This window comes from Seriola lalandi, unplaced genomic scaffold (genome assembly GCF_002814215.2).
Source record: "Seriola lalandi dorsalis isolate HSWRI2012SDOR001 ecotype SW California unplaced genomic scaffold, Sedor1 jcf7180002054334, whole genome shotgun sequence".
Taxonomy (NCBI): Eukaryota; Metazoa; Chordata; class Actinopteri; order Carangiformes; family Carangidae; genus Seriola; species Seriola lalandi.
This window is the reverse complement of record NW_019524887.1, coordinates 949500-961392: the sequence shown is the minus strand read 5'-3', so window position 1 is coordinate 961392 and position 11893 is coordinate 949500. Positions and strand designations below refer to the sequence as shown.

Here is an 11893-nt window from a genome sequence, read left to right as displayed (position 1 = left end):
GGGGCTGGGGGGGGGTGTTGGTGTGCGGCTCGTGACTGTAGCAGCCTCATAATCCACAGAATCGCTCCGTGGTCACTCCTCCAAAAACGAGTCACGGTACGCGGCGAATACACATTTAAGGAGGATTTACGACTCAGACACTATGCTAGGAGGGTTAAGCTCTTGTTTTATGACTGCTGCGATAAGAGGAGATATCAGCTTTTTTTTTTTTTTATGTGTGACACTTATAAATGTGAAAACGCCTCTTTTCTTCCTCTGACGAGTTAGCTTATGTCGGAGTCATCGGGGTGTGAAATCTCTGCAGAATCTAAAGTGGGTTGTATTACAAGAGTCGATGAATTCCTAAATCCAGACAATTACTGTATTTTAAATATTTATGACCAAAGCACTTTACACTTAACTGGTTTGACTTGTGTAAAAAATATATATAACATCAGGTAACAAATTGAAAGCAGCGATCAGCAAAAATATTGCTGTCTAGTGAGTATGTGTAAGTGCGGGTGATTGTGCTGCTGAATTTATGCACAAGTGTGGTTTAGAAAGCCTCCAGTGTGTCGGTAAATTTTCTTTGAGTACACCACTGAAACCCACTGATACACTCGGGCAGAGAGACTTTATCTCCCTCTTCACTCTGCCGTGTCTGGGCCCGGCCATTCTCGCATGATTGACAGACCTCGATCTGGACAGCCAGGATTAAACCTATCAATCACATAAAGCTACGAGACAAAAAAAAAAGAAGAAAAAAAAAAAGAAAAAAAAAATCAGAGCAGTAAATTCAATTGAGAGCACAGGGAGAAAATTGAGGTGAAGAAATATAGAAGGCCATTACCGGGCTATAGGGCTGTAGGAAAGTGAGGCCTTGCAGGATTTAGTTTCAGACGACTCCATAAATTCATATCAAATGACTGCAGGAGTGAAATATCAGGGAGGTTACTGTAAACCCTGGTGCCTCTTGCCTTTGTGATCTTTTTGGGGGAATTGTGCTCAGTCAAGGACAGCCTTTACAGGGGAAGTATCAAAGTCCTCTGGATAACAAATCAACATAAAACGCCAGTATTTTTAGTATCGCCTGAGAGGGCATTTTCATCCACGAACATGCAACATTTCCTGTTTATTTCCTGTTGACATTGCGGTGCGCATGGAGGTCATGTGGATGGGAAACATTCTTGCTATCTTCAGCTGTGCGTTCATTCACATAGGCTGTGTTTGTGTTTTACTCTGCTTTGGGACCAATACTCACGTTTTATGGTTAGCTCCCCGTAATTGGACACTCCAACCCCTTTGTCAGAGTGGACAATGCAGCGGTAGCGACCTGAGTCGCCCTTGGTTGTGTTCTCCACATCGAAAGTGCCTATGAAGCGGCGGTTGTTCCAAGGTTTAGTGGCTTTCATCGGGGCCTCCCGTCCAGCGATTCCCTGTTTGGATCCGAGACAAACACGCGAGTGAGCCTCCAAAATGGAAAAGGTTTAATAAACAAAGTGGCCTGACCTTGTGTGTTTCAGAAACTCTGGTTGAGTGTACTTGTTGTCTGCTGTTGTGCATGTTTGTTTGTGTCCTATCATTCCCATCGGTGGCTGATGGTAGGGAAACATTTATCACACGAGGATGCGCGCACACACATACGCACAAACGCGCAGTGGGCTCTCCCCAGCTGTCACCCCTCACAGCAGGCAGATGGGGGACATTTGCTCATTAGAAATATTTCTTCATTACTGTCATCGGGGGACTTCACTTAATGTTTGTTTTCCAGCTCCTGTGCTAATGAGGACGTGTTTGTTAAAATGATGGAGTACCTGGCAGAGGACCTTTACCCGGCGTCATGCTCCCACTGATCACATGTGTGACAGTGTGCTTAGCAGCAGAGCCGGCAGGGTTATGTCTGCCAGATGCACTACCTTCGCTGCTCAGAACAAGGTCAATTGAAGACTGCTGCGCAACTCAGTTGTGCCGGATATAGTACACAAAATCCAGAGAGCCAACATCTATATAGGTTAAGACCATACTGCGGTGATCTGAAACAACTGTAATCCCCTGCCTTCCGGACGCAGAGGCCTCCGGAAACGTGGTGAGCGGGTGAAATCTTAAATACAAAGGAACACTGAAGCAGCGTGTGAATGTTTAAACCTGAATTCATTTATACAGAGAATTACAAAAGGCTACTTGTGTATCTGGAGAGTAACTTTTAAAAGTGGCAGTGAGGTTGGAAAACAGGCATCAGCTTCGATTCCTAAAATGAAGAATATTTCCCATTATTAATCGTAAGTTTGATACACGACAACATGATCATCAAAAGCACATTAATATGATTTCGTTGTTTCAGAGAAAGTGATCAGCGGCGCTTACATTAAGGATATTATATTAAGTTTGACTGTAGTAAGTTCCACCCATGGTAAAGTTAAGTTAACCTGTAACAGGGAACTAGGTACAGGTAATATTAATTAATTTAATAGGCCTGGCACACTGATGTACAATTGTGGTTATTTATGTCACACAGAGCTCTTGCTTGCTTTGGATCTAATAATGTCATTTCTCATACAAGCACCATTATATCAGTGTCAGCAGTATTATAGCTTACTCTGTCATTTTGTTGGCTTATATTAACTAAGACTGCATTTTACTTTTGTGTTAGACGAGTTGACAGTTGTCACCGTCTGGCCTGATTTCACTTGGATAAAATGTCGATTTCGGAAACCCTTTGCTATCCCTTTGATGGCTGACTGGAGAACCTGCTAGATTAAAGAAAGACGCAGGCCTGCGGGGCTCATGGACCTGATGGCACAACAGGTGCACTACTGACTCCAGATCAGAAGATTACATGTGTTCAGTAAGGCAGTAATTCATTTCCACAGGGCTCAGTTCTGAAGCTGATTTAAGACTTTCTTATGTAGGGTTTGAGCAGAGGGATAAAAACATCTCTCACCTGGAGCCACAGGCGGAAGTTGTCCCTTTTGCGCCCATTGACGGTGCAGTGAAAAGAGGCAGTCTGTCCGGCGTTGACCTCCACTCCCTTTATAGTCAGGAAGTGAGGTGTGTTCACTGAGAGAAAGGGAAAATATCCATCAGGCAGCGAAGCCAAGAAGTTCAGTAACATTACATGCTGAGATGCAGAGTTCAGTTTCCCTAAAATGGCTTTGTACCAGAATGAATCACCCAGAACTGGAGGTTAGAGTAGCCACTGAACGCCTGCATGAGAACTCCACCAATTTATCCTGCTGTGTCCCCAAATTTCACTGTTACCCACTTTCTTACTCTTGTGTCAATATTTGTATGGAAAATTGAACTGAGAGAAGGTGCCTTGAATGGATACTGCTTTATTTCACTATCCAATGCCACTCGGTCTCAAAGTCCGGCATCACTTTGTAAGGTATATCTCAACTCGGTCTTTAAAATGAGACACCTGAGGCCAAACTTGCACCTACCAAAAACTCAATTTCTGCTGTCTCTTAACGGCATCCTTTCATTGATTGAGCTGATTTTTTTTTTTTTTTTCCAAAAGCATTATTCTCTTTCTAACTGTGCTCATTATCAGTGTGTTCACAGACTGGGATAGTCCACAGAAAGTAACTTATGTAGAACATTTTTGATTAGTACCGCTATTCTGCATAGGAAAATAGGGCAATTCAGTGGAGCGACCTTGATTCGAAACATAACCAAATCTCTAAAGACTTGGCAAAAGCTAATTCTATCACTTTCATCATCGAGACTTTCACTTCTACTTAATATTTCATAACCTCGTCTTCGAACTATACCTCTTCCTTAACTTTGTCCTGTCAATCCACCCCGTGCCAAAAAAGACAAATCTATTTTCCTCATTGCTAATATCTTCTTTAATGATGGCAGGAGCGGCAGACCACCCAGTGGCATAATCACACCTTTGTGCTAAATATTCCACATGGTCGTATAAATAGAAAATTAATTGGCTGTGCTCCACTGAGGAGTCGCTCTGATCACTTTGCTTATCACTCAGAGAAACCCAATTGCCACTGAGTGGGTTATTGATCCACTCGCACTTTTACACATTTAAACATTGATCACGTCACAAGGCCTCATCGACTTACTCAAATACATTTATATGCAACATTTATCGCTATATAAATCCATCTTATTGACATAACATTTGTAGGAATTCAGCTGCTTTCAAACGGTTACCAGGTCATTAGCGCCTAACAATCAGGGCTTGATACTTAAGCTATGAGTGGTAGAGTAAAGTATAAATCAATTGGTGAAAACCCATGTGGTATTGATTTAGACTTAGACTGTAGGGTGTGAAAACCTCTTAGTATAAACTTAAGGAGTGCCATACGGAGTAACATGACTGTCGGCACTCAAAAGCATAGACTCGAGGAATCCTGAAGAGCCCTCATCTTGTACTCCCACAGCAGCGGCCTATCCCAAAAGCCGAAGCAGAAAAATTCTAAATATGCTTGTGATTACATGTTAATTTGCTCTGCAGTGCACTCTGAAGTGCTCGTATTTCTGTTCAGCACGGGTAGCAGAACTCCGAACCTCTGAGAGATGAGATGCTTTACTGAATATCCTTAAGGGAGGAGAGAGATAGTGGGACCCAAACACAAACAGCAGCATATTGTATGGTGGTATTTGTTTTTCATCCTCTCTCTTTTTTTTTTTTTGCACTATTTCTCCCATCTCTCATAGGAGAGATTTAACACAGCCACTCCAACATTATATCCTGAGCACACTCCAGCGTGTCAACTGTATGCTCATAAATCTTCAGGGAGCTAGGAGGAGGGAGGTTTACACTTTGGATTGACTGTAGCATACTCTTTGAAGGCCTTTTGTTTGACTCGGAGGCCTTGAATAGAACAACGATGCAGGTATTTGGGAGAGTGTCATGGAAAGGACAATGACTGTTTGATGATATTCTTTTATGGTGAAGGGGAGGGAAAAAAAAAAAAAGGACTTACTGCACTGGTGGCCCTGGACCACGACGTCTCTGATGGCCAGCAAGCCACGCTGCCCTGAGGTTACGGCTTCAAACACAATCTGAGCAGGAGAAAGGAGACTCATAACACCAGTGATAAATGGCTGCATGTCTTCAAATGGCACTTGAGTGAGGCTGCCCCTGTGCACAGAGAAGTCCGGCTCCTGCTAATGCGATCTGCTCCTAGCCGAGCCGCAGCTGGTCACACAGCTGCGGGCCACTGACATTATTTCCACAATATGTCACAGTTGATAGGTGTTATGACATGCAAGTGTTAAATTAAGTTTGAGCCTTGAGACGATTAGCACACAGTCTGCGACGAGCACGCAGTGTATGGGAGGTGAAACACCTAACATGTTGAGCAATGTTTAAAGGGTCGATTCTCCCGGATTTGAAAAAAAAACGGCACATTTCCTCCCAGTCATTTGATTTCATTTGCGAAGGGGTTTGTGATATGTGTTGCTGCCTTCATCCCAACACAATGTAGCTCAATGGAATGTTGTTTGTGCAGTGAATAATGAAATAAAAATTCAACAGCAACGTCTCTTTCCACATCAGTGCCCAGGACTGGGTTGCTTCAGTTAATTGTAAATCAATCACTTTGTTTTTAATAAGTACCACCTAGTTTCAAAACAGCGATTTACTCAATTGAGTTGCACCACAAAATGTATTAAATGTTTTAAGCTTAAGCTCTGTGTTAGTTGGTTACTAAGGAACATCTGTAGTGCCGTTAAATCAAAAACAATTCACTTTGTAAACAGGGAGTCAATGCAGCATCACAACCTGAGACATTACTTTCGGATAGAACAGTTTGAGGAGGCCAAAACAACAACTTAAAGCTCGCAGACAATCTATTGCAAATGGAGGTATTGCTTAGTTTTGTCTATATATGCAAAGATGGAGCGGAACGTGTTTTAATGTTGGTAGAATTTATTGACAATAAGGTGGAAAAAGCTGATTAACTAACTTTAGTCTAATGTTATTAATATTAAATGTCAAAATCTTTTCAGTTTACAGCATCATTACACAGCATTTTAATCAAGAGTCAGGGTCAGGTCAGATGTGTCGACCATATTCTGTTACTTCACTTACTGTTCACTCTAAAAAGGTCAAATGTTAGCAAGCTGATGTTACACTTGGCAACTCTCTCTGTAAGACAAGTGTGGTGCAAACTGGCTAAAAAAAGTCTAAAAAGTGAAACTATCTGCACGGTCAGATGCCACCAGAAGAGTCAACATATGCTTTTTCTCGTAATGCGAGTGAACTAACCCTTTAATGCATATTCAAAAAGCTATATCCTCCTTGAGAAGACGCTGCTGTTGCATTTCACAGTTGCTCGGTATCAAGTGTTACTTGCTCGACATGTTTGTCGCCATTTCTGACGGCGCAAAACCTGAAGTCGAGTGCAACTGTGCTGCGTAGGGGCTAACACGATCCTATTTTAAGGGGCAAGTTCTCCTGCAAAACAAATGGTCCTAAGCTGTGACAGAGGGCGTGTCCCAGCAGAATGTCAGTTATGTACTCCACGGTCCGCAGTGTGATAAAAAGGGAAACAAAATGCCAGTCCCTTCCCAAACCCAGGGCGTGGTGCAGAGACCCATTACACCACACGCTCTACTGCTACACATGTTTTGCATGCCATTATTCCCTAAATATATGCCTATATCTTGCTGTGAATAGTATATATTAATGGATATGATCTGTGTATGGTGTCACCCAGAAACTTATGTCCTGCCAGCTGTAGTGAAGCTGCGCACACACACACACACACACATGCATCTGAGATTCCTTTTGTAGCCTAGGAATGTGGAGGCAGAGATAGTTACCATTGTCATCTGGGAGGCAGGATGCCTTCAGATAAGACTGTCTAATTATAAATTTCTTTTTTTGTCTCATGAAATATGAAAGTCAATGTCTTGGGTGCCAATTATGGCCTCATTACAGGCTAATTTAAAGGAAATTAAAAGGGCAACCACTCCATATATCGCCACCAGACAAATGAACTGGCCCCCACTCTCTAATTGAAATCCTTTGTTTGTGCAACAGACATCAGTCAGCCTGCCTAATAGCTGTGATATAATTGATTCCAACATCAATGATAGTGCAGTGCATAATTGGGCCTGACCCACAGAGTGAAAATATTCACATGGGACGAAAGCGGTTGATGTCACGGGAAAGTTCACCGTTCTCATTTGTCAGAGACAGACAGTGAACCCAACATTCAACGTCTACATCACCACACTGGCTAGCCCTAAGGGACTTGGATAAGTACTACATTACAGCAGGATTGATTAGCTCTGCCATAGGCTGTACTGTATTGAAATCAAGATAGATGAGGACATTAGGGTTTTTCTTTCTCAATGCTGCACACTGCTGCATGCCACGATAAATAATGGGTTTTCATCTTACGCACAGAACATGTATTTGAATAGTATGTGCAGGACATATACAGATTGCCCACTACATTTACTTAAAATGGTAGTGTTTATCACCATGTGCAGCAGTTTTTGGAAAAGCATGACAATCTCAATTAAAAGTTTTAGGGATGACCTGACAGAGGAGTAATTATCAAGGGCTGAAAGGCTCGTGATGACTAAAAGCCGTACCGGTAATTAAAAAATAATTTCCAAGTATCAGGTGGCTTCCCTTTGACAATTGCGTAGGTTACTATGCAATTAAAGATACCTATAATTAGTGCCATGTTGTTAATTAGTGACAATTTCAAGCATTGGTCTTTCTTTTCTTGACTGAGAGTGGTGTTAGGATCATTAGCATCCTCACATTCGCCCGTGTTGTCACTCTGGAACAATTACAAAACGGAGACAGACCTTCTGCTGGGGTTTGAAAGGCAACAGATGCCGGGAGTTTCCCTGAACACGCTGGAAAGCATAATACGTCATTTTGGGTCTAAACGCTCACCACGAATAGCATGTCAAAATGTTCGCTGGTATTGAGCTTCACTTGGAATTTAAAAGCGAACGCAATGTTCTGTCTAAGGGTGCAGATTTGTTTTGTCATGTTGAAGCTGCAGCTGAAGTCAAAAATGTCTGAACTTCACAGAGAAGGTTTTATTTTTTTAATTTCAAAAAAGGAGTCGGTGACAGTTATGGATCCAGACATAACAAGCTGTGTCTCCACTCCAGGCAAACTCCTTCAATCTTTAGGTTTCTTGAGGCAAACTGAAAACATTTGACCAGACTGGCTTTGCATCATTATGTCACAAAAGGGTCACCGCCCTGTCAACAACGAGCAGTGACTGTTAGTGCCGGCTGCAGCTCATTCTGTCCCTCTCAACTGTTGCCTTCCCCCCTCTTCTGTCTTTCTTTTGTCCGTGCGCCTCTCATTAAACTTCCTATCTTGCATTCAGGAGAGAGAAGCTCAGCGGTGTGCCTTGTTAACTAAGTTATCAGGGTGGCTGTGATGAGCAGGCAGGAGGGACACCCCTCAGCTCCAGTGTGGACCGGCTCTGCCAGGCCATAATGAAATAATTCACCAAGGGATGGTCTCCCATTGGGAGGTTAAGGGGTTGCTCTGCATCAATTAACATTTGGTGGACTCGTGGAACAAGCCCAGTGAAGACTAATAGCCAGGCAAGTGTGAAATCACCTTGGCCCGGCCAGCAGTCATGTGCATTGGTAAGTGAAAATGAGTTTTCAGAATTGGAAAAAGAGAAGTGGCTCAGATGGAAGGGAGAGAGAACAGATTACCAAGGATACCGAGGTAGCCCCAGAAATCAATAATCTTAGGTGTTTTGAAAGGGCTATTGTGTGATTGTTTGGACCTCCTCAAAAAATAAATCTTTCTCCACCCACTGAACAGGCTTTAATGACTTTGGCTTAACTATAAAGGCGGCTTAGAATGAGTAACCTAGTTTTGTAATGAGACATTATGAGAAAGAGAGCCGGATTCAGCCCACATGGCATTTTGCTCACCTGGTAGAAGTTGGGCCAGTAGGTGCTGATGGCCAGCTCCACCTGTGCCCAGGAGCGAGTAGCTGGACCTGACACATTCCAAACAGGCATCCCCATGGGACTGTTGTTCTCTTTGATATAGACATTTAGGTGACCTGGGTGGCTGTTGTCTCTGCCTCCTATATAGTAGTGGAAGATAACGCAGTGAGTGTCGTTCTCCTTCAGCTGGGGTGTCAGCAGTAAGGCTTTCTGCCCTGCAAATCGTCCTGAAGTGTTCACCATCATGAAGGCTGAACCTGCAACAGAGACAAGAGTTTTATGTCATGAGCTGAGCTGGTTTAATCCAAATGCCAGTTCAAACAGTGTCAGGTAAACCGATATTCACAGTAATCATAACATGTTCTGTGTACAACTGCACATCCAGTTACTGTATCTGGCATGATAGCTAAAAAAAAAAAAAAAAACGACATATATAATGATATGCTAATATAAATGACAAAAAGTAGTTGGTAATATTATCACAAAGGAGTTGAAACATTGCTAATGAATTATTACCAGGAAGAGGTTTTAGCTAATGTTGGTCAGTTGGCTGGACGACCAGTCAAACACTTTGGTCCAGACTGAAATAAACATTTGTTCAAACACTAGCAGGCTAACATGCTATTTTACATGCAGACTGAACATACACTTGCATTGTGTGACAAGCATCAAAACACATGCACGTCACGTTTCAATGTTTTCCACATTGATGCGTAGGGATAAACCACTGCCCTACTTCTCTAAATCAAAAACCATTTCCTGGTTTGGCGTATCGTGGCCACCATAACGTGACTGCGTCTTCTGTCTGTATGGCACGGTCGATGTGTGCTTCGTGCAGTCTATTACTTGTGAGACCCACAGGGGAGAATAGCTGATGTTAATACCCGATACCCCAGGAATTTTAACCGGTTAACTGATAGTAGCAAACTATCAGAATTCTTACTGTCGGTTCACAGTTAAGAGGTTAATTATGAAACAACCCTACTTTTGGGTACAACGCTGCGTTTTTGATACCTGCATTTGATATTCATGTTGGCAGCGTTGCACTTTAGTGTGTGTTTCAAAACATCAACATCCATAAGGTAGTCTCACCTGACAAAATCATGTCATGCATCTTTAAAATAAGATACCATAGACCAATCTATAAAAACTAAAATACTGTTATTTCATAAGTTACATAAGATTTGTAAAACTTTGCAGCACATTTGGAGCAATAATGGAGGCTGCATGGTTTTATGGGTTTGTTATTGGATTTGATTCTGTTGGATGTGTTGGTTTTCGAGACAACTTGTTATTAATAGAGCAGGAAGATATCACAGACAAGAACCAGATTATTAGCCGCAATCAGGTCCTGAGGTTTAATGCTAACTAAATAAAAGCCCTAATCTTATAAGAGCAGGCAGAAAGCAGGTAAATGACTGTGCTGAGACCTTTGCTATTAGCACTGAGAATTGTAGCATGTGACCCTTAATGAGAAAATACTCTTATCATAGGACTGATTGAAACTCTCTAATCATTATCATTCATCAAAACGAGGACAGAGAAAGACTAATCCTAAAAATGCTGGATGTTTGAGTAGAGCGTGTTTTCTTTCTAAATGATAGAGAGAAGGGAAATGATGACAAATCAATAAGTTAAAATCTATTTGCCGAGCAAGCCCCATTTAGATTTTATCGCTTTGGTTCAATATTAAAGGTTAATCTAATTCTCTCCCCTCTTGCCAATGAAACACAAGTGAGAATTATTATATTGGCAAACTTTCAAGGAGACGCAGAATACATTCTATTTGTCATCATCCTATTTAACTTGGCTCGGTAATGAGATGGCACAATTCGTAACAGCATTTGAGCCACAGCCAAGAGAGAGTTTATGTTGAAATACATGTTTTTTTGGGTTTTTTTTTTAAGTGTGGTAATGATTGGGAGGCACATTTTGCTCAGAGGTGAGACAAACAACCTGCAAGCGAAAAAGCTGCACTCTCCTGCATGTGAGGCAGAGCTGAACCGCAGAGGATGCAAATCTTTGTCAATAAATTTAACATCTGGTGATTCATTCAGATGTGGCGTTAAAAAAAAAGAAAAAAAAAAAGAAGGGTAAATAACGGCAACTAAATCGTCAGGCTCAGTCCCCGAGCGTGTCAGCCAAACAGCCTCACAAAACCCTATTTGTTCCATCAATGACTCGAGCTTGCCCACTTGTCTTGTTGTGCTGCACTTGTAACGCTCACCAATTCCATCTGTCTCCAGCTTCAGATAACGAGTGGGGGGGTTCTGTCATGTTTACACAATGAAACAGGAGGAGAGGGAGCAAAGGAGGAGGAGGAGGAGCAGTGAGTTGTGATGACACAGAGTCAGCCTCCTCGGCTTTGTTTGTCAGGTACGATTGAGCTGTTGCTTTAATGATGTTTAGGATCATGCAAGCCTCATATCTTATAAGTGACTGTATTGTAATTTCAACTCATAATAACTCTCCAATGCATGACACAAACCAGTTATACCATGCAATCCTGTGGTGAAGGTACGCCTGGTAAGTGTGTAGGATCCTATTTTAATGTGGATCACAGGGAACACATGGGCCACAACTGGAACACAGAATATGTGGAGCCAGAGAGTGTTGCTGTAGATCAAGATCAGGTCAGTTCTCACTGGTCAGGACACAAGAACTTGATTTATTTTTTTATTTTATATTATGATGATCATGGAATAAAAATGTATAAATACACTGTTAAGCAGGAAAGTGTATTGTTGACCTTGAAAACAGTAGTTGGATTGTAACTGGTCCATTTTCTGTGCCAGCTTTTTCCAAAGCTTTCAACTACATCTCATGAGCTGTGTCCAAAATGATCCGCCTGTTCCCTCAATGACAACTCCCCGTGTAAAGGACGCTCAGTAGTTTTAACTCTTGCTAATCATCATTTTCCCTCATCACTGTAACATGTAGAGCATTGCATTGTGGGATCGTTAGCAGAAAGTATTGTAAATATATAGTGGATATATTTACA

General features: G+C 42.0%; 1 protein-coding gene across 1 annotated transcript in view; it reads right to left on the bottom strand.

Annotated features, from left to right (window-relative positions):
* The window catches only part of LOC111655882 (protein tyrosine phosphatase receptor type M), a 149163-nt gene that overhangs the window by 92791 nt on the left and 44479 nt on the right, over positions 1-11893 (bottom strand). The window contains exons 3-6 of the mRNA XM_087174279.1: positions 8875-9149; positions 4926-5004; positions 2921-3036; positions 1241-1415 (exon numbers count right to left, since the gene is read on the bottom strand). Coding sequence (XP_087030405.1) covers positions 1241-1415; positions 2921-3036; positions 4926-5004; positions 8875-9149 — 645 coding nt within the window. The remainder of the gene's footprint in view (positions 1-1240; positions 1416-2920; positions 3037-4925; positions 5005-8874; positions 9150-11893) is intronic.